Below are 22,859 nucleotides of genomic sequence, written 5' to 3' on the forward strand. Positions count from 1 at the left end.
CACAGTGATGGATCAGGACTGTTACTTTGATGCAGGTTCCACAATGTTCATGTTTGTTAAAAGATGTATCAGAAAAGCCTTGCTCACATGCTGGTTTGCCTCTTCAAACAGCTCTGCTGCTTCCTCCATACCACTTTCTCTGGCTGGTCTTTTTCCTGATGGTTTGAATAATTAGTTCTCTGGGGAGACCAAGTCTTTTTTTGCTTCCTAGTATTGGAACAGGGAATATCTGGACTAATCCCATGGTACCCTGATAATGTTTCTTTTGACATATAGGAGATCATTTATGGAGCATTACGTGACCCTTCCTGTAGACAAATAGATGTCACATGTGCCAGGTGAAAGAAGCCCCAGCCAGATCCATTCATGTTTATCACTCAGTACAGCAGGACTTCCACAGTGGCATCTCTGCAGCAATCCTGTTTGATAAGCTGCTCTGCAAAGAGCAGAATGCCAATGTGGAAGAAAGCTCCTCTATTCCTGCCTGGGTGGCCATAACAGATGGTCTATAGTGGAACTCCAGTCACACAAAAAAATGTGAAGTGCCACAAATCTGAGTCACTGGTACAAAAATCTCTGTTCTGGAGGGCCCTTGACTGCTGTTCTGACTGTCTGGGTGCTAAGAAGCAGAGCTGAACTGGTGAGGATCTGGCCCTGAAAATTCCTTTCCACCTATTTTTAAAAAGCCCTTTTGTAGGAGAGTGAGGCAGTTTAAGTTTTAAAAAGAATAGGTTTGTCTTGTACCTTTGATAGCAATGGAAAGACACTGATCAAAAGGATTTATTATTGCTTGTAGACCTCCAGGAAGTGCTGCATGTACTGAATGTGCACACATTTTCATATATATGCCCACACACTTGTATGGGAGATGTTGGTCATGTGAACTTTTATCTGAGGAAATTTAATTTTTATTCTTGCAAATTGGGATTACATGTATTTATACAAACATATACATAAAACATGTACAGATACACATCTGCTGTAAAACAGGTGTAAAACACCTGTAGTACTCAGTATTCCATCTCTGCTTGGGATTCATGTAATAATTTTGAAAGCAGCAATTTTTACAAAATACAGACTAAACAGAGAATAGAAGGACAAGTAACAGTACCCCTTTGAAACATCAGCAGTTTTACATTCATACCTTATGTTGTGCTCTGAAATCTCATCACAGATGAGGACTTCACAGATTAAAGTAGAAAAAAGAAAGCGACCAGGAGATAAATGGGAAGCCTACTGTGTAAAATCTGATGGCCACATGATAAAAAAAAGGTAAGGTTTCTGTTTATTCCCTGCTAAAGCCTGTATTTGTTCTTGAATTGTTACTGTCTAAACATCACCTGATATAAAACACATCATAATAATGCTTTACACAGCCAAAATGGAGCAAAGAGACCACATGATGACCATATAAGAAATGAATTAGCTGAATGCATTATTTGTCAGCTTGCTCAGCTGTACTGAAAAACTAATTCTGTAGTCATTATACAAAGTCAGAATGAAGAGTAAAAAACATCTGTGTGCACTGGACAGTAGACTTGGACAGCACTGTTGATTTTTATCCCTTCTATGGCAGTTATTTTAATAGATACCCACATCAGAGGCTTCAATTTGAGATTTTTGGTGTTTTACAAAGATGGATTAATCTCATGCTAGGAAAACTGAAGTACAATCATGTAAAATGCCTTGCTCAACTGCACCTGAAGTGCCAGCACAGCCATCAGGCTGTGCTAGAACCTCCCTTCTGCAGAGTGTGCTGCCAGTACATTTATGAGCTGCTCATTGCACTGTTCACATCAAAAGCAGCTCACAGGACACTGAACAGAACTGAGGAATTGTGAGCTAACAGAATTGAGCACATGGAACAGCAAAACATATATAAATACAGGTTCTGTCCCTCACTAATGGGACATTACACTTTTTAAAATATACCAATATTTTATTTTATATTGGTATAACTCTGACCCACATTCTTTGTCACCCACCCTTGTTTGCATATAGATTATTTTAGCTGGTTTAGTCTAAGCAAATTGAAAGTTTTAAATATCTACAAATATGTATACAAATCACTCTTCTAAATTTAGAGTTGCTCAACCCTTCTGTAACTATGGCACAGTTCAATCTTAGTTTTGCTTTTTTAAATACAATTCTTCTGAGAAGTGCAATCGATTTACAGAGGATGACAAATTCTACAGTTCTCTGACTTAACATCACGTGGAATTTCATTTTAAAAGATGTCTTGACTGCTTGATTATAAAATAAAAATGAAGGCATAGCATTAGGGCTGTTGCAGGAAATAATTTCTCAAGCAGCATTACTGTCTACTTGAGGGAGAAATACCTGCTTGGGAGGTCAGCAGAAATGGATGCAGGGGTAAAACAGGTCAGCAAGATTGTGAACAGATCAGACTGACTCAAAAGCATTTATTTGTATTGGATGTGTAAACAGGAATGGGGTCTGTGACAGCAGATGCTGGCATTGTTGAGGCCTTAATTTTAGTAAAGTCCAATCTTGGGTGCTACACTTAAAAGAAAAAAGATGTGAATGATTTTGAGACAACACAAGGAGAAGACATAAGCATCTTAAGAGATTTAAAACTGTGCCACACCAGGAAGGATTGAAAGGAAGTGAAATTGCTTTGTCTATAGGTTAAAAAAAAAAAAAAATAGGGGAGACATATATCTTGAGACATAAAGAGGCATTTTGAGAGATGAGAGGCAAAACTGCTCACATCCATTACAGTTCTACTTCAGTTACAGTGGTTATGAGTTTTTTAAATAGTGTTCCAAGTTCCTCAAGGAGAGCTGGTCCAGGGAACTGGCTGAAAATTAGCAGTTTTGAAAGTAGTTTGACTACAGCTGAAATGACTTTAAGTCAAGTCTGACACAGTCTCACTTCCTCCGTTATGCCAAAAGCTGAGTCAGGAAGCTGAGGAGGACAACTAGATATCCTTTGCAGGGTTTGGTAGTGTTGAGAGGATTCAGCACCTGCCCAACAGGAGGGATGTGACTGACCCACCAAAGCAACCAGCTCTCAAACTACCTTTGAGTTAATTTCCTAAAAAAACCAGACTGTATGTCAAGAGGGATTTGGTCAAATCAACACAGGAGGGCTGCTCCTCATAGATGTCAACTTTTTTTCCTAGAAATACAGGTGAAATTGAGCCTGTTTTGAAACATAACATTTATTTAACACCATTACGGAATCACACAATGTGCAAAACACAATGAGTCCAGCCTATGACTGACTGAACACCACCTTGTCAACCAGACCCTGGCACATCCAGTCTTTCCTTAAACACCTCCAGGGACAGAACTCCACCAGTCTCCCTGGACAGCCCATTCCAATGTCTAATCACCCTTCCTCTAGAGAAATTCTTCCTCACATCCAGCCTAAACCTCCCCTGGCTCAGCAGGGATGTTCCCTGACATCCCCTACTGTGTCCCTTCTGTCACTTTTAGTCTGATAGAGACTGATCCCCTGGCTACAGCCTCCTTTCAGGGAGCCACAGAGCACTAAAATCACCCGGAGCCTCCTGATTTCCAGATTAACATCCCCAGGATTTGTGTGCTGCAGACCCTTGCCCAGCTTCGCTACCCTGTAGCCATTGGATGTGTTTTGGGAAAACCCCCAACAAATAGAAACAAACAAACCAGAACCGTCGAACACCAAGCCATCGGGTAGATACACTTAAACAAAATTTAGGGTATTTAACCATGTTATCTACAAGCAGTGATTGTGCTGATCCCTGGGACCAAGTATATATAAATATACCTGGGGGGGAAAAAAAAAAAAAAAAAAAAAAAAAAAAAGTGATGCAGATCACACACTGGGCTAAGAAACCCAAGGGTGCAGAGCAGCAGCAAAGAGTGAGGGGCGCAGCCGCTGCTTCCCAAAGCAGGGACCTGCCGGGCCGCTCCCTCCGGCCGCTCCCGGCGCGGCCCCTCGCCCGCACCCGCCCGGGAAGCGGCTCCGCGCCCCCCGAGAGGGGCTTTTACCTCAGCCTGAGCGCGGGTCCCCCTCAGCAGCGCCGGGTTTTGCCGCTCGGCCGACGGGCCGCCGCTCGCAGCGAGCGACGCGAGGGCCGCGCGGGGCGGCCGGGGCGGGGGCGGCCCTTTCCCGGCGCTCCCGGCGGCCAAGGCGGCTCCGGGCGCCACTGAGGCGGCGCGTCCCGGCGGCGGCTCCGGTGGGCGGTCGGGGGCGGTCCGCGGGCGGGGGGCGGTGGCAGCAGCGCGCTCGGTTGTGAGCGAGAGCGAGTGCGTGCGAGCGAGTGCCATGGCCGGAGCCCGCTGAGAGCCACAATAGGAGCGAGACCCCGACGCCCACCGGGACCCTCGGCTCGCTCTCCCCCGCGCCAGCCGCCGGCGGAACAGCAGCGCTCCCCGCCCTGCCCGGCACTGCCTCCCCCCGCCGCGCCCGCCGCTCCCCCTCGGCTCGGCTCGGCTCCCTCCCGCCTCGCAGGGCCCTTCTCCGGGAATGTGAAGAGGCAGCAGCACCGCAGGCAGCGGGGAGTGCACGGGACTGAGCGGAGCCGCCCGCGCCTGAACCCGCCGCCGACGCCGCCCTGCGCCGGGGAGGCCGCGCTGCCGCCGAGGCCGAGGCCTACAGGGCTGCTGCGCCGCCGCGGCAGCGACCGAGCCCGGCGAGAACCGCACTCGGGCCGCCGCCGCCGCCGCCAGGCATCGGCCGCGCTCCGCCAAGGCCGCCGCCGCCTCCCTCCGTCTCCGGCTTCTCTACCAGGAGCGCCAAGGTAACTCCATCGGCGGCCCGGCGGTGCGGGAGGAGGCGCGGGGGGCTGCGGGAGGACATGTTCCAGCTGCGGAGATCCCGTCTGGAAATGACAGCCGGGAGCGGGGAACTGCGCCTCTGCTCCCTTTCCCCGCCGATCTCCGTCGGTATTTTCACTTCTCCCCCCGCCCCCCCACCCCCGGGACCGGCGGATCTGATGAGCGTGGCTTCGTATTTACCAAAATACTCGGGGAATAGAGCGGAGGAAGCAGGGAGCGGTGGCCGGGTTTGCAGCTTCCCCCCTCGCACACAATAAATAATCTCGGGCTTTATTCCCCCCTCCCCCCCACTGTTGGTGGAAACAGAGTATTTCCCTGTGATAGTGTATGCGGGGCAGCGAATGTTCATTTGGAGAGACGAAAAAAAAGATCAGTGTTTACTGTAAGGTTGTTAGGCTGGATGTAGTCTTGTTGAATTAGAATTAGATTTTAATAATTTATAAAGCAGGTTAGGGAAACTGTTACTAAATTTACAGCAGAGAAGTGTCAGTAAAGCTCCTTGCCGACACAATGATCCTGCAGTTTAAGTGATCTACTTTAGTCGCTGTCCATTATTATTTTTATTTTTTTTTTTTTTTTTTGGTAATTTAATTTGGGGAGAGCGTGCAAACATTTCTGCAGGGATGGTTACACTTTAATGATGCACGTGATGAGGAGGGGAAGCTTTCTGATGAGATGAGATGGGGCCAAACCGAGTCATGTTTAGGGAATATATTTTTGCTGATATTTTCAGAATTTGGTTTATGTAACAGGTAACTTTGTGTGTTTTTTGGCGGACTGTTGAAATCTTAGAAGTGGGTTACTAAAGTACAGGCCATTCTATTCCAGTTTATCTGACTTTTTTATTTATTAATCTTGGCTGGGGCCTGAATGCCCTGGTGATGGTGGCATATATTTTTGTTTTGCCCAGATGATAAACAAGACAAGTTTAAGGTACAGGTTCATGTTGCTGATAGTATATTATATTTAGAAAGGCTAAGCTGGTAGCAGAAGAATACCTCAGGAGAAATCAAAAAGGTGGAATAAGGTTTTGTCATTATTGTACTTCCCCCTGCACAGTTCAGCTTCTGGGTGCTGCACATGCTTCCTTGAAGAAGCCATGGAGTTTACACTCCATTTTTGATAGATTCAGTGCACCTATATGTAATTTTGCATTAAATAATCCTTATCTTTTGGAGCTTGTTTACACTGTTGCAACAAATCATGCTTTCGAAAGCTTTTCTTACAAAAGACAAACCCAAATAATGCCTGTTTCAGTGGATTTGCTAATCTGTGAAGCACACGAGTAACCAGATATTTCAATAAAAACGATAAGTGCTCAAAAGTGTTCTGCATGTTGTGGAATCAACTTCTTGTAGCCCAGGAGTCAGTTTGGTAGTTGAAGTCAAGAGACATTGGGGATGAGTAATGCTTTCCAAGGACACTTTCTGAGACCCTGATCCTGCCAGTGCTTATGCCCATGCTTAACTCTGCACGGGTGTCTGTCCTGGCCGAAATCAGCAGAGCTGCCCTCCTTAATGGTCGTGTCATTAATGCAGACGAGGCTGCTGGTTCCAGTGGAGCTAACTGTGCACAGAGCTGCTTGGAACATGTAGGCCTGAATTCCTGCTGTCTCCTCTCCCTTGAGTGTTACTCATGTGTTTCATCAAGCTCTGATGGGCCTTTTTAACAGGCAGGACCAGACTGGTAAATAAAACAGCTGGATGCATTAATTCAGTGTTTGCTAGTGGTACAGAATCAGCTGCAGGAGTAGCACCAGGGCAGGTTTTGTAGGAAAGAAGCAATGCCTATTGCTTAGGCCAGCTGGAGTTGGGAAACAAACAAACTTTTGCTTGCAGAAGCCTTTTTTTGGCTCTCTGCCTCTCCATGCAAACCTTGTCTGTCTCATGCCCTTAGAGCAGTTACAGCTACCACACTGCCAGTCCAGAAATGCCAGGACATGGAATAACTACATCTAAAGGGACTCACAGGAAAATAACTGAGTATTTCTGAAATGGAGAATAAAGAAGTAATATGTACAATTTGTCAGTGTTAGTGAAATTGTTGAACATAGCAGTACTTTTTACTGTACCTTCTTAAATTTCTGTAAAATCTTTTATGTAGGTGTGGCAAATAAATGGAATTTTTGTTCTGCCCTGTGCATATGGGTGACCTTAATGCCAAAAAACCATCGTGCCTTTTTGTGTACCCATTCTTCATCAGTGTGAGTTTAAATGACTTTATCCCAAAGAATGCATAATTTAAAGGTACAGTCAGGTCTATAGGTGTATGAAGTTTTGAATGCAGTGATGTCAGCAATTGGCCTGAAGTTTTTGGCAAATGGGAGACAAAGATAAAAAAAGTAAGCAAGAGGAATTACTACCCTAGTAATTAAGTTCCACTAAGTTTATTCCATCCATAAAATGGGTAAGATCTCTTAACTGTTTATCTGTGTGAGTTCTCAACAAAAGAGCAGTGCAGGAAGAAGATACTTGGAAAATTTAGGTAACTCTTTACCCGTTTCACTCATTTGGAACACATTTTTAACATGTGCTTTCCTTCAGTAGGGATATGTCCTCAGCACCAACTACTCCTCCATCAGTGGATAAAGTAGACGGATTTTCTCGGAAGTCCGTCAGAAAAGCCAGACAGAAGAGGTCACAAAGCTCCTCCCAGTTTAGGTCTCAGGGCAAGCCTATCGAGTTAACTCCCCTGCCTCTGCTGAAAGGTAAGACCAAACACAGTTTGTAACAAATAAAACAATTTTTTGCTCTACAACTAACTTCTAAAATCAAAGCATTCTGTCGTCAGGAATTGCAGGGAAATTTTGCCAGCGTTGAGAAATGTTTCATGCCGGATTTATATGTATTTAAGCTCTACAAAATATTTTATCTGTGACTTGAGGGTGTGGTAATTGTTTGCAGTACTTTTGAAAGTTTAAAATGCTGATGTTAACCCGTACCATGACTTGAATTTTCAAGGCTCTCAGGCTTTGTGCAAGGGTGTTCTGATTTGTGATTCCTCAGCAGTTGACATAAATCAGCAGTAATTTTGGTGAGGGTAGATGGATTTCTGAATGGAAGGAAACTGATTTTTAGTATCTTTCCTTGGTATGTGGATCTGCACCCTGTGATAGTGGTGCCAGCTGCAGCCCCTACAGCAGGAGAGGAAGTGGGATCCCCTCTCATGCCATTTGTGCATGGATAGCTCCCAGGGCCTGCCTTCTGCTGGATTTTGAAATGGAAAGGTCCCATGAGCTGCAGCCTCCCAAGGGGAAAGATGCTGCTGCCAAACTGGTCTTAGGCAAGGCTCTACTGTTTTGAGATCTTGGATATCCCAGCCTTGGTTGAGTTTCTGCTGGCAGGTTTAACCTCTAATTTGTGAAGGAAAAATTTGATTCAGCATACTGCTCTTAAAAAGATGACATTATCTCTGTGATACCTTGAATGTTTCCCCTGAATTCTAGTTGTCACTGAATTTTGGTACAAATCCAGGGGTCAAAAGCACCTCTCAGAATGTCTGTCTGGTGAGGAAGGGGAACTCACCTTTCAGAAGTATTGAACGATGACTTCTCAAATGGTTTATTTATATCTGTATTTTTTTCATTGCTATTCTTCATTTTTGCTATAAGTAGTGAAAATGGGCATGGCTAGTGCAGATGATTCTGGAAAATAGGAAGTTTAATAGTTTAATACTATGTATGTCCCTTTTCTTTCTTTTTGGGCAAGTATGTTCCTCACATGCTCTCATCTGTGTTGTTTGACTGATTTGTTAATCAGAGCATTGAAATATATAATAAACATGGGACTCAATCCCACTTCTTAAGGATAGAGTAGTTGCAAAAAAAATGAAACCTCAAACCCCCAAAAATCTCTCATCTTAATGTGTGTCTTTAAGTAACAGTAGGATTCTAGGATTAGTTCCAGTGGAATTGTCATTAAAATATTGTGGTCTTCTTTCTGTGCACAAATGGAATATCCTGAATATCCTGAGTTAAATGGAAGGTGCACCCAGACCCCCTGCACTGTAACTGATGATGACTTTTGTTCAGTATTTCTCAGTTTAGGGTTGGTTGGTGCCATTGGAATTGGCTTTGTAGTCTGCAGTGAATATTATTTGTGATTCTTTGGGTGATCCTGTGCAGGGCCAGGAGTTGGACTTCATTGATCTGGTGGGTTTCTTTCAACTCAGTTATTCTGTGATTCTAAAAATTTTTGCTCTTTGTTGTTGAACTCTTTTCTTGTTTTGTGACAGTATGATAAAGAAGCAAATATTCTTTCAACTAATTTTAAAGCTCAGTTTTATACTTTTCCAGGTAATTTTTGATATGCAAGTTATTTCATGCCAGTTGCTGCATTTTGGAAGGTGACTGGAGTTTATCCTTTGGCTTAAATGATGGGATTAGTGGAAAACACTGAGATTTGTATTTGTACAAATGAAGAAATTGATGTTGTAATTATTCCACTCCATTCTGTAGTCCCATTCAGGAGTAAACCAAGCATGGGCACAAGCATAAGTAAAACAGTGAGACCCTTGCCTTGCAGAAACACAGGCAAGTCCAGGTGCTTCATTTGACTACTGCAGCCAGTCCTGAGGATTGAGATATAAAACTATAATAAGATAAAACAAACAGATGGGGAGCAGAGAGTGTTGGTGAGACATTTATGATTAGTGTCATAATGAGTTACAGTGGTCCAGCTTCAAATTAAGAATCTGATCCTGGGAGTTAGTTTTCCCCCTTTGCCTTAATGCAGATTCCCAGAGGTGCAGGGATCTACCTGTGCTGATTAATTTGTGGGATTTGGGCCTAACAGTCTCTCTGAACAGCAGTGCTGTTGGTCCCTGCAGAAGGGACACTGGCAGCTAAAAATCATTCTGCTGTTTGGAAATATTCTTGACCTACATTAATATTTGTAACATTCAGGATTGTTAAGTCTGCAAGAAGCGAGGAGATTATTTTCTTCTGTGTTTCATACTTTTCCTGACCAGTATCATGAAAGTCCTGATTATTTTTTAACTCTTAGGTTTACATTTGCCTTCCAACAAGTGACCAGTTCTATTACTTCTGTCCAGTAACCACACAATTTCCATTTTTATCCTGGAAAATTTTGTCTTTTAAGCAAAAACAGAGAAGAGATACCAGCAAAACAGCTTTTTAAAGTCTCAGAAAACTGAACTTAGTTGGGAGATGTACAATTGATAAGCTTCCTAGTTTTGGGTAAATTTCAAGTTTAATTAAACCTCTTCAGATATATTTCAGTATGGGAAATTTTTAGAGGACAGACATCAAATTCATATTAATCAGATGTATTTCATATGCATGATGGAGGGCTTTTGCTTACACAATCATACGTGCTATGCTCCCTTCTGGTTTGGTGGTTGTTTTTTTATTTTATTTTATTTTTTTTTTTTTTGGATATATTGCATATTGACTTTGGCAGGCTGCTTTATCTCAAACAGCACTTTATGGCCTTCAGTGTCTTCTGTGATTACAAGAATCATGTATGCAGAAAACAGGGTAACTGCTTGGTCCATTCCTTGCAAGTTTTTATACTCTGCCTGTCACCATAATGATCTGAGCACCTTCCAGTAGTGTATTAAGTGACGTGACTACACATCTGTCACATCTTATCTGTTCTCCTTCCTTTCCCTAGGGGCAGAGTCACATACAGTGAAATGGCTTGTTTTGGTAGTGTTTTAATGCAGTCTGTTGCTTTCTGTGAGCATCTATGCCTATATTGCAAAAACAGATAGATAAACCAGCCTTGTTGTTGTTCGTTTGGTAATAGAAATATTTTGGGAAAGAAAAAAGAGATACTATGTTTTGATGCTGTGTACTAGTCTGAAGGATAAGCTGCTATTTAGGAAATGGAATAAGAACAACTGGAATTTTTAGTGTTGCTCATTATAGGATAGAGAAATGAAGTTGCTACTCTCTATTTTTTGAAAAAGTGTGTGTGTGGTATAAGTTTGTAAATAAACATGTATTTGGAAAACAAGGTGTTTTTTCTGAGGCTTTGCTGGGCTGAGTTGATGCTTTCAAAAGCCTCAACTAACAAAACTGCTGTTTGCCTAGAGTAAAGACTTAAATTTTTAGATGATCTCCTTATGTTTTTATTTATTGCATTGTGACTAAATCTGATTTGAAGTTATCTTTTAAAAATCTGACTATTGTCCAACATAACACTTTAAACCCAGTGTTTTCTCCTTTGTTTCAAGTGTAGAGGAATGGGCTGAGAAGTGCTCATGGGAGGAGTTGTAACACAATTGCATTTTGCCTGTGTGCTCTTCTGTATGTTTCTCACATGTGTTTTTTTTGAAGGTTGCATGCTTTTCCCTGGTGGATCTTGCAGTGCATGATGGATTTTGGCTTTACTTTGAAGAGGCTGCTGGTATCACCCAGGCTGACAGGTGCCTTAGGTAACTGGCTTGTGACAGAGCAGTCCTGGTGAAGGGCCCTTTTTTGGGATTGAATAATTCCATCTGTGTGCCTTAGATTCCCTCCCAGGTTTGCTAACCAGGTTTGTGGCATGCCTCAAATCTGTGCTTGTTCTGTAGAGGAAAATAGGATTGTAGATGTATTGGGTAGGTGTATTATTTATTGGAGGGCTATTTTGCTTTCATTTTGTATAGCTGCTCTTTTTACTTAGAAGTCTCTAGAGGTGGAACAGCAGGAGTGCAATGTTAGAAAGCATTTGGCTGGAAAAAGAGTATATTGTAGTGCTGGACATGTGAAAACAGAGCAATTTCAGCATTGCCTGCAAAAGAGGGAGGGGGAGTTCATTTATGTTTCTGCCCAGTGTCTGTAGAGAGGGAGGGGCGTGTTCAGAGGATGAAGACATTCACAGAGATGGTTAAAAACATCATGTGTCCTAGGAATGCACACTTAGCATCCTCAGAAATTGCACAGCAAACTTGGATGTAGCTCACAGCATCATTCCCACTCCCCTTGCCCTCATTACAAATACAGAAATTAGGCAAAGCAAACCACCCAAAAGTGAGACTGTTAATTGTTAAATCATTTGTATTCCATTTTTGTAATTCAAGGTGTGGGTTTTTTTCTGTCATCCTTCCACATTTTCAAATAATTTAACATAATTACTGAAGGTTACTTTCATGTTCTCTGTAACTATTGTATATTGTTGTTGAAAAAATTTCAAAGTATGATTTTTATTTTTAGATATTTTTCCTCCTTCAGATGAGTGCTCAGAGCAGAAGTTCTCTGTCAACAATACCAATTGCTTTGCTACCTCAATATTATGAAATTTATTGAGCTTCTAATTCATTTATCAGATAGTTTCCATGGTATTAAAGAATTGGTGTAGTGGCAACAAAAGAGCATTGCATAGTCAAAAAGGGAAAAATCTCTTTCCACTTGCTATTTGCTTTTGATCATTAAATTATTTCCATATAGCTGAGATTTTATTATAAGCTTTTTTTATGAATCCTATCTATTGGTCAAATACTGAATAGTATTTGAATGAATAGTAAAACATCCTAACAATTTGAAAAGACTCTTGACTGAGAACTACAGTATGTGCACCTTCTTGTTCAAACACAGTTACTTTTGAATTTTTAAAATATTCCTTTATCATGAAAAAAGTCTGACCTTTGCAGACCTATGGATGCCACCTAATAATCTTCATATGGGAAATAGTTATGAGTTGAGTTGTAGAAGAAAGACAGAACTTCTGTTTTCTGTTGGCTTCCATAGGAGCTGCCTGCTCATCTTGTCTGTGCTGCTCTTCATTTGAGAAATCTAGAATGTTTTACAGATATCAGATACCCAAATATCAGTAAACTGTTAATAAAATCGGTAAGCTAAATGCTTTCTTCTCATATATAAACAGGAATTTAGGGTCATAGTGGTTATGATTTCCCAAAATAAAATTCAGCTTTATTTACAAAATTAGAAATAGATCTTAGGACTCCTAATTTATTGCATGAAAGAAACACTGGAGTTGGTTTGAGCTGCATGTACATAATCAGGGATGAATCCTGGAACTGCTTCTAGGAATTTTATGCCTGTTCTGGTTGATATAAATCTGGACATAATAGGCCATCTCTGTGTAAGATTTGGGAACAGGGCCACAGTCTCAAAAGGAAGAAGGACTTAGCCCACTTAGTATTTTTTAATGAATATGTATGATGTTCTAGTCATAAGTAATAAATTTCTTCACTCCTTTGTGCTCTTGTTAGCTGGCTTTTGTATATGCACTTAACTTTCTTTATAATCTGTTTACATCTGTTGATTGTAGAATATTTTTTCCAGTAATCTTAAAGGTTTTTGGTTGTTTGTAGAAAGTATTTATTTGATGGTGTTTAGAAAGGGCAATACACTAATTACACTTTTTTTTTTTTTCTTTTGTTACTGTTTTGTTACTTTTTTGTTACTATTTCCCACATTGGTAATGTAGCTTTGTAAGGCAAGATTTGTACAGAATGGGCAGGTTAAGTAAAAGAAATACCTTCTTATCTTAACAGTGTGAGTGAAGTGCAGTTGGTGAGGAATTCTGCCAGCTTACCCCTGATCTTCCAATGTTTCCAGTCAGTTCTCTGTATTTATTTCTGAGTCTCTCTAGGACTGGCAATTTTCCCATGGCCAGAGTGGTGCTGGGTTATTTTATTTTATTTTATTTTTTTATTTTTTTGGGCAAAGGTGGTTAGTTTTTTTTTTTTTGTTTTTTTTTTTTTTGTTTTTGTTTGTTTGTTTGTTTGTTTGGCTTTGCTTCTGAAGCTTCCACTTCAGTAAATGTTTTACTTCTGTAATTTCTCAGTCTGGCTTCTGGAAGTGTTTAATGATGATGATTCCCACCTTTTCCTTTTCTTTTTTCCTTTTAATAATTTTTAAACTGAAGTAAGTTGCAATTATGTAAAATGTATTTCTGTACTCTTCACAAGATTGAGTCTAAAACCTTGATAGTTTTCTGCAGGATGTTTACACTTTATCATAGAATCACAGTCACAGAATGATTTGGGTTGGAAGGGATGTTAAAGATCATTTTGTTCCAGCTTCCTGCCATGGACAGAGACACCTTCCACAGACCAGGTTGCTCAAAGCTCTGTCCAGCCTGGCCATCATCATTAAAATCTTTTGGTTTCAGGCTGTACTTGTACAGTATGTCTTTATAACATTTCTCAGTACTACTTACCTCTCTAATAATATTGCCATTTTCTTTTCTGTGCCCAAGTGTAACCCTATGGGTCTGTAATAAAACCTCCTGTTTCTGTAATAAGTATCTCCTTTTTATTCCTTTCCTGAAGTACCTTCAACAAATGCAAGTTCTGATTCAGCCAAGCTATTATTTCTATATAGTGCACATGATTGTTGAAGTATAGTGCTGCCTTTATAATTGATTATGTTATGGAGCTTTACTGTTGTGAAAGAGCACATTTTCCATATCTCTGAAATTGTGTGTGTATTTATAAAATCTGTGTTTGTGTATATTACATGTGTATAATATATCTGTGTATATAAATAAGCTATAAATATGTTTAAGGTCTTATACAAAGTTTAGGTTTTGAGTTTATTTAATTTCTCTTCTGTTTTTAAAATGGGATATTGCTTCTGTTCATTAGTAGAGCTTCATAGTAAGGCAGCAGTCCTTTCACATTCATCCATGGTAAGCTCCTGCCTCCCTGAGAAAAGAACACTTTCATTAATGCTTTCTGGGGAGTGGGAGGAGGACACACAACTATTTTTAGGTTCAGGGTAACTTCCTTTCACCTACAGTTTTTTTCATTCAAGTTATTACTGTTTCTTTGGCTCAATCTGGCAAAATTCCTTAGTAACAGAGGAGAGGACTTGGGGAGTTCAGGGAGTTTAGGTAAGGTGGGTATTTATGGATTACTGTCATCTTGGTAACTGTGTAATTCACAAGTATCAGCAAATGAACTCACTTTGCTTCATAAGAAGTTAAGGCAAGTCTATTAGAAAAATACTAGAATCTTGTTTCTGCTGGGTATGGCAGTGTTCCTCTTCCTTTGAAATCTCCCTGGTCGTGTCAGTCTGGTTGCAGGTGCAATGACAAGAGGGTGTTTTCTGAGAGTTTTTTCTGGTGGCAGAATTTCTTTGAGAAGTTCTCGAGCCAAGTGCAGCCTCTCATCTGCTGAGAGAAGTGTCTGTGGGGCCACAGTGTAAACCAGATTGTTAGAAACATTCCACCTCCTCCTGCTTTTAGTGATGTGCTTGATCCTGTGGGCTCTCAAACAGTTAATTTGGCAGATCTGAAAGGCTGGTGGATATTTATGTAGGGTTGATAGTTTCTGTGTCTGTGGTTTTCTGCTTAAAGGAAAAAACAGTGAAGCTACAGGCTGAGGATCTTTATCAAGCATTTCAAAAGATAAGGCAGCTGTCCAAAGAATCAGTGTGAAATACTTCTCTGCCCTTAGTTAATGCAGTTGGTTGAAAATTTTGTCTGTTTTCAATGAAGTCTTGAAGTCAGACTGAAGGTGAATCAGTTTGATCAGGAGTAATAATGATCCACAATAACAGAAGATTTTTCACCAGTAATTTTTTTCTAATTGTTATAACAAATCTAAGAGTATATACATTTTCAAAATATACACATCACTATCAATTTAGTAACTAAGTACTAAGTTACTAGGAAGTTTATTTTTCAAGTCACAGTATCTCTGATAATAAGTGTTATATTTTTTTTGCTTGAATACAAAGTGTTTAAGATTTTATTTTAAAACACTTGTAACATTTTTAATGCATTTTATAAGAAAGGATCATTATTTTGTATTTATTCTCTTTATTGATTTTTACCACTCTACTTCCTTTCCAATATGTGTGACAGATTCTTACCTGTAGTATTCTCCTTGTATGTGAAGGGCAAAGTCCTTCCAGTAGCATCTGCAAGAGTCTGGGACAGAGAAGAAAAATAATATAGCAGAGTTGCTGTACCTGGTTAAATGGGCAGAAAGCAAAAAAAGTGAAATGGATAGTTTCTGGGTAGCTTCCTAAAAGAAAACTTAGAATATCAGATTGCTGTAAAGTCTGTTTTACATGGTTGGACATGGTGCCAGCTCTTCTGTAACAGCAGCTCCTGGTGTTCCCTGAGCTGAAGATCTGTTCTGATACCTCAGTGTTGGGCTTCAAACTGAGTTACAAGAGACTTGGAGACAAGCAGTCTGCTGTTATGATTATAGAACTTTGTGCATAATTAGGGTATTTCTGAAGATTTTTATGAATTGGAAAAGGTGTAAAACATCAGTTGAAGATTCAGCTGTCCTTATTTGATGGTATTTTGCAGAAGTTGAAGTAAACCCAGTGGTATCTCAGGGGTGGTGAATAAATGCTGATTCCTGTGTGCCCCTGCTGGATAAATGTATCAGTTTTAGAACTGATATGATAAACTACTCAGTTACAGCAGTCTTTATTCTGAAAAATCAGATACCATGATAAAGAATTAGGTTAAGTTCATAATGTGTGTTGTCTGGAGAATTATTTGCTGTAATTTGGGTTTTGGGGGAAGCATTTCTTATTATAAGTTTAAGGACATCTGTCATTAGAATTGTTAGGGAGTTTCTGACTCTTTTCTGCTACTCTTTTAAGGAATATCAGAAAAAAACTTGAGTGTCATTAAGAAGAACTAACTGTAGTTTGTGTTGGATGTGGTCTGTAGTTTTCTTTGGGATTCCTGGAAGATTTTCAGGAAGTTTTGGGTACATTGTGTGAGATGTATTTTTTCATAATTCTTGTGGTATAGCTGCCTAGTCTGAGGTGTGCTTCTGTTATTTGGGATTTCTGTGTTTTGCAGTGTCATGAGTTTAATGTTATTATGACTTTTTTAGCTTTTTTCTTTTTTCTTTTTTTTTTTTTTTTGCATGTGCTTGTATGGAACTTGGATTTTCAAGTTTTACAGTGTAGATGGTAGCAAATTTGTTTGTTGCTTTCAATGCTTTTGTTGTATGGTTTATGCTGCAAAGGAAATCTACTGCAACTTAAATTTCTTGTATTACAAATTGATACTCTGGATAGTCAGAAATTGAGGGAAGGATGATTCCAGATTTTAGAGGAATTAAATATTCTTATTTTTCCTTTATGTTACTCAATAGGATGTACTATGAACTCATAAACTCATTAGTTTTCTTGACAAGTCTTGCTCATGTGCTTTCCACTTTCACATTCCAACAGCAGGACATAGATGTTATATGCAGTCTCTGTATAAATTAGGAAGTGCAGTTAGTGTTTTCTGATTTCATGTAAGGTTAACTGATCAAAACTGTTTAAAGGGAATATGTTTTCTTATCTATGTATGAACAAAAATGCAAAAGATGGTGATTACAGCTGAGACAGTGCTTGAATCACTGTGGAGAACCAAACTTACTGGTTGAGTATTGTCATTGTTACCAAGGGAGAGTAAATTTGGCAGCTGACTCTCTTGGTGTTTTCAAATAACATTTTTGGGATAGCTTTTTGAAGAAGTTGAGGTGATACTGTGTCATCTTGTTTCTCCTTCACTTTCCCTTTATTCCACCCAGCCCATACTTGTGTTTTATTCTTCCCTTGTTCCTTATCACTGCCTTCCTTCCTCCCACTTCTTTTTCTTCCTGCACTCTCAGACAGACACTGAGAAGGTATTTTTCCACAAGAGGGTGATAAAACTCACACATGTTAAAGGAGCACTATGGTGGAGGGGATTGCAGAGGTTTTTGACAAACTCAATATAATAAAATTAGCTGTATTTGTATAGAAAAAAATAGTCTGCTCATCTTCAGCTTCATCCATGTGTTGCACTGGTTGTTTGTGTGCATTTCTGGAGGCAAGACTAGACCTGTCAGGATGGAGATCCACCCTGGGAAGAACATGCCAGCTCCATCCTGCCTCTCTTGCAGTAATCAGACCTTGCTGCTTTTGTATCTGTTATTCAGGCAATAATTTTCCTTTTCCTTTCTCCCCCATGCACTCTTGTGAGTATTTCTTGCTTTTTTCCCCTCCTCTCCTGTTTACTGGGAAACAAAACCTCCTTCTTCACTGGTCCTAAGAAACTGCAGTGGTTGAGATTTCTATTCATCTATAAAAAGTGCAGAAAGGATGAGAAGGTGAAGCAGAGAGAGAGAAAAATGGCCAGTGGTGTGATTTGTCTTTAATAGGATATCTTAGGACAAATTTGTATCTCTTTTTTACTGCACCCAGACTTGAACAAGTATTTTACTCTGGACTAGATGCTGCTTCAGTTTCAACTTGTAGGGCTAGGAAGGCTGATGGAAAGAAGTGTTTTTTACTCCCTCTGACAAGAGCAGCTCCAAAATTGTGTGCCTTAAGTGATGGAGACCATAACTAGAGTTCTGGCACCTGGGCTTGGCTCTTGGAAAAGTGGTTGGTATGGTTGGATGACAAAGATGTGGGAGCAGATCCATTATATATGTGGGTCAGGGTTGGGATTCAGGGCTTTTTAGGTAACCTTCAAGAAGTAGTCAGCACTTCAGGGTGGTTGTTAGCTTAAATTTTGGATGCCATAATCTCAGAAGAAGCTTCTGTTGCTGTAAATTGCTTTAGAATATGATCAGAGCTGCCAGATTAAATCTCTGTAGTCACAAGTAAAAAGAGCTGCTGTGAGTCTCCTAGTATTAGAGAAATGAGTAAATGAGTTCTATACTGTGGGTTAGGCACAAGCCAGGCAGTGAAAAGGCTTCTGGAAAAATTCTAAACACTTCATTGCCATGAGTCAGCGGGAATCGTGGCAAGGAAGGAGAGAGGAACAAAGTACTTGAGGTTATGTTTACTCCATCCTCCTATTAACTGTGAAATTCCAGGTCACACAGTGAAATTTTGCACTCTTCTTTAATTTCAGGAAGAACAAACAAGTGTCCCAAATAATAAATAAAAAAGATTCTATCTTTTACCTAAAAGACAGCCACAGAGTCAATGATCTTGTCAGAATCTCTTTTTAAATATTTTTTAAAATATTTCCTCTCTTTATCTAATGTGCACAGTCAAGTTCAATAAACAGCATTTGGAGCTCTTGCTTCATGGGCCAAGTTGAAGCTTTGGTTCAGGTATCCCATAATATCAAGTGGGACAGAATCTTCCAATTAACACTCTTGAGGGGAACATCCCCATCCTCACAGCAGAAAAAACAATCAACAAAATCCAAATAGTATTTAGAATTTCTGTACATGCTTCTGAGCTGATTCTGGCTGTAATGGAATTGGGGAGATATTAGTTCCATTAGGAATGTAAAAGTATTTTTCTTAAATTTTTGGGATATTCTTCTAATGGAAGAATGCCATAATTCCTAGGGAAAAAAATATCTAAAAGCAGGTTTTGAGTACCTCTAAGCAAGTTTCTCTTATTTCCTGCTTGGTAAGGAACAATCATTCCTCATGCAGAAACTTTATTAATCAAGGACTTTGCAGAGAGGAGGATTGCCATGCCCTTCATATAGATTCTAAGGTGACCTCACTTGACATGAGTACAGTGTTGGTTTGTCTTCCCTTGTTTTCTACAGTTGTTCCCAACATGAACAGGCATTGCACTATGGCAAAAATTCATTTGAGAGCCAAAATCTTCAAAGTGATTTCAGTTGTGGTGAGATATGCCAAAACTTCATGGTCAATAAAAAGCAAATTGTTTGGAAATGAGCATATTTTCATGTTTATTTGCTTTTGGAGGGTTATTATACTTCTGGATTAAAGAGCTCTGATATATCAAATATAAAAAAAGAGCTTTAAAACACCATATAGTATACAATAAAAAAATCACAGGCTGTTTTTCATTAAAGTTCTTTTAAGCTAAAGCTCTTGGTACTTGATAGTATTTTTGCACATGTAGTTTTAAATGTCTGAAGGAGCAGGAGCTATCTTGTGTCCAGAGCTGCAACAAGGAGTGGAGTAGAGCACCCCTGTGTGTGCTTCATTTTGGGAGAATTGTCAAATGGGTGAAAGAGAAGTAATTCAGCCTTCCCCCCACTCCTGGATTCAGTGGCTGGACAGATACTCTCTCTCTCTTCCCCCCCCTCCCCATGCTGCATTTGTGGTTAATGCAGTTTTTCTGCATTGTTGTTTCCCAGGTTTCTTGTCCTTATTGAATATCTATATTTGAGATTATTTTTATGTATTAGCTGATGTTTTTCCAAACTGAATTTCACATTATTTTCTGGCCATGTAAGGATTTTGCTTAGGTTCCTTTGTATTATTTCTGACTTTACTGCTACACAAAGTTCTCTATTTAATATCCTTGGATGATATTATCTATATGCTATTTTAATCATTGGATCATTAAGGAAGTTATTAATGTCTGGACTAAATTGATTCTTATATCTCACTGGTATTTCTTTCCAGTTGGATACTTGGAGACTTTTATCCTTTTATTTCTAGATTTTTTTTTGGCACCACTGTGTATGTCAACCTCTTCTATCCAAAAAAATTGGCATCTCTTTTAAATGTAGGACTTTGAGGGAAAAGTGGAGTGTGATTCACGCTGGAAGAGAGTAAACTTTGTAAATCCAATCACAATTGAAATTGAAGATGTTGTAATCATTGCACATGTATCTTCACATGGATTTCAATATGCTGTAGTTTGTACTTTCATTTGTACAGTAGTAGTTCTTAAATGATAAATTATTAAGTAAATATTTTCCTAGTGGAATGTGCTTTCTATTTTTGTATACCATCTTGAGAACAGAATGTGATTCCTTTCTGTAGGGTCAGCTATTTGGAATACTTGCCTGTGTTTGTTCTTACTGCATAATCTATAATCCTCAATATGTCTTTAATCCACTTTATCTCCTACAGAACTAAATCTTTGAAATTGGGGAGTATATAATGTGATAGATGTGATCTAAGGTTATAAAGTTTGGGAAGATTAAATTTACTTCTGAGGTCAGATTGATAGATTTTGGCAAATAACAGATAAATGACTAGTAAAAAAAACGCTACTCATTTTCATGCCTATGGAATAAACAAATAATAAGAAACAAATAATAAGTAACAAAGAGATTTTGTAATATTTCATCTCTAGAAATATGATAAAATTAAAGATGAAATTTCTTGGCTAATCTTAAACATCTCCTACAGTGTTAAGCAAAAGCAATTTATTTATTTTCTGTTTCATTGTTCTTGTATGAAGTTGAATTGTACTTCACAGTCTTTACTGTGTGCATGACTAAGGCAGAAACTGGAGTGCACATTTCTTAGCACTGACCCCTTGGGAGTGAGTGGATGCTTTAATGTGAGCAAACTTCCCCTTGGGTTCAAGGAAGGGGGTGTCTGCATGCACACACATGCCTTGAACTCTGTCCTGGGAGAAATGAGCATGTCCTGGGATTATTTAGGGTGGCTTTAAACACTTTGGGGTGCTGATTTTGTGAAGGATTGCACAAAGGGCTTCTGTGGGATTGCTTCTTTAGAATAATGGAAGGAGAAAAACTCCTGAAAATTTTTTTTATCCTTAAATAAATTGTCAAAAGTCAGGTGTCTGTGTTTGTCTAATAAAGGTATTATGTACCATTTGTTAGGGGATGATGGATTTGTCATTTTACCTAGTGATAACTAATCTGATTTTATAAGGTATTTGGGGAATGAGTATAATGATCATATCAAATGTGCAGACTTGCACAGCACAATCTTCTGTTAATGAAGCCACACTGCACAGCAGGGCTGGGTTCAAAGTCCACAAGTATTTATATTTTTTTGTTTTGTTTTGTTTTAAGTAGTTGCTGTTAAAAGCAAATATTCTAGTTTCATATTTTAGAAGAAGCTAGGTGATCAGCAATGTTAAGTAAATCTGGCTCATCAGTCCTAATGTTTGTTCTTACAACAACATACATAATACTGAAAAAACCCACATGCTTCTAATACTAAACAGAAGAAAAAAGTTAGTGTGGAATTTCAGTATACTTGTAAAATTTAGGATAATCCTTCGAGGAGATGTAAGTTGCAGGGAAGCTTATTTACATGAGTAGAAATTTTCTTTGTAGAAAAAAAAAAGCTACTTTGTAAAACATGGCCCTTAAAAATTATTCCATGTGATCCATTCCCTGGAAGGGATGGGAAGTGGCTGACAGGACAGTGGGTGATGCTGAGCACTGAAATGTCTGTTTTGCCACTGTGATGGCATCCATATGGCTGCAGGGAGGGAGGGCCTGCATTTTATTTTTTGCAGTGAGGAAGTAAGTGGGATTTCACTTTTTTTTCCCCCTTTCAGACAAGAAGTTTTCTCCCAGCTTCACGGCTTAAATTCATATTGTGCTCTCTGTGCTGCCATACCATTTTCAGTAAAAGAGCAGTTGCATGGAGACAAAGAGGCTGCTGATTTAAGTCTCAATAGAGAAGTCTGTTAGGCTTCAACTGTGGGAGGATGCTAAATGTAGCTCAGAGGTTGGCAGATGCTACCTGGACCAAAACTACTTGAAAATATTAAGAAGCTGTTTAGTAGGTTTGCCTAAAAAAAGAGACATTTAATGACTTGGAAGAATTAGTGGGACAAATATGACAGAGGACTTGCAGTTTAAAAAGGTACTTACTGTCTGGATGTTATCTGCTGTTCATGTTATATAAAAAAAAAGAGTTCAGCTACAAATAATCTTGATGGGAGGGCAAAAGAAATCCAGCCCTAAGCCCTACTTTGTCTTCCCACCTGTCTTACAATTTTTTTTAATTATGTAAATTTATGCAACATTTTGAACTTCATTTTTAAAGGGAGGAATACTATTTCTGATCATGATAATTTGAAAGCTGTGTCATTTTCTGAAGTTTTCAGAAAGCTCAATGTTACTATTAACATTTTTCTAAGCCATAACACATTGAAAATTTACCTGAAGAGTTTATTTAGTGCTGCAGCCTTTGGGAGCACCATGAGAAGACCATAAGCATCATTCCTGAGGTGCTGGGACTGGGCCTGGCTTTCTGCTGGGTGTGTGCAGAGCTTCATGGATGATCCAAGAGGGGAAGTTTTCTTCATCCCTGCACGAGCCTCCTCTGCAGGTTGGAAAGTGCTGGGAGCTGCCCTGCTGTCTCACCTTGTTGCTGAGCCAGGGTTTGAAGGCTCTTTAGCCATTTCACTTCTGACCTGTGAGATGCTGTGTGGGAAAATGAAATGAAGTATCCCAGCGTTTTTTGGTAATTTTCTCTTTTAGGGATGGA

The 22,859-nt window shown here is 39.7% G+C and overlaps 1 protein-coding gene across 4 annotated transcripts in view; it reads left to right on the top strand.

The window, feature by feature from the left end:
- The first annotated feature begins 1,091 nt into the window (after positions 1–1,091).
- Positions 1,092–22,859, top strand: part of PPP2R5E (protein phosphatase 2 regulatory subunit B'epsilon) — a 73,675-nt gene continuing 51,907 nt past the window's right edge. Inside the window, exons 1-2 of one of the 4 annotated variants that reach the window (XM_079308274.1) lie at positions 1,092–1,272; positions 7,331–7,494. In XM_079308274.1, the coding sequence (XP_079164400.1) occupies positions 1,148–1,272; positions 7,331–7,494 (289 nt within the window). In that variant the 5' untranslated portion in view covers positions 1,092–1,147. Of the gene's footprint in view, positions 1,273–4,200; positions 4,751–7,330; positions 7,495–22,859 lie in introns of those variants that run through there. The other 3 variants (XM_079308273.1, XM_079308276.1, XM_079308275.1) reach the window with 3 other exon arrangements.

Source organism: Erithacus rubecula (assembly GCF_903797595.1).
Source record: "Erithacus rubecula genome assembly, chromosome: 6".
In the NCBI taxonomy this organism is placed as follows: domain Eukaryota; kingdom Metazoa; phylum Chordata; class Aves; order Passeriformes; family Muscicapidae; genus Erithacus; species Erithacus rubecula.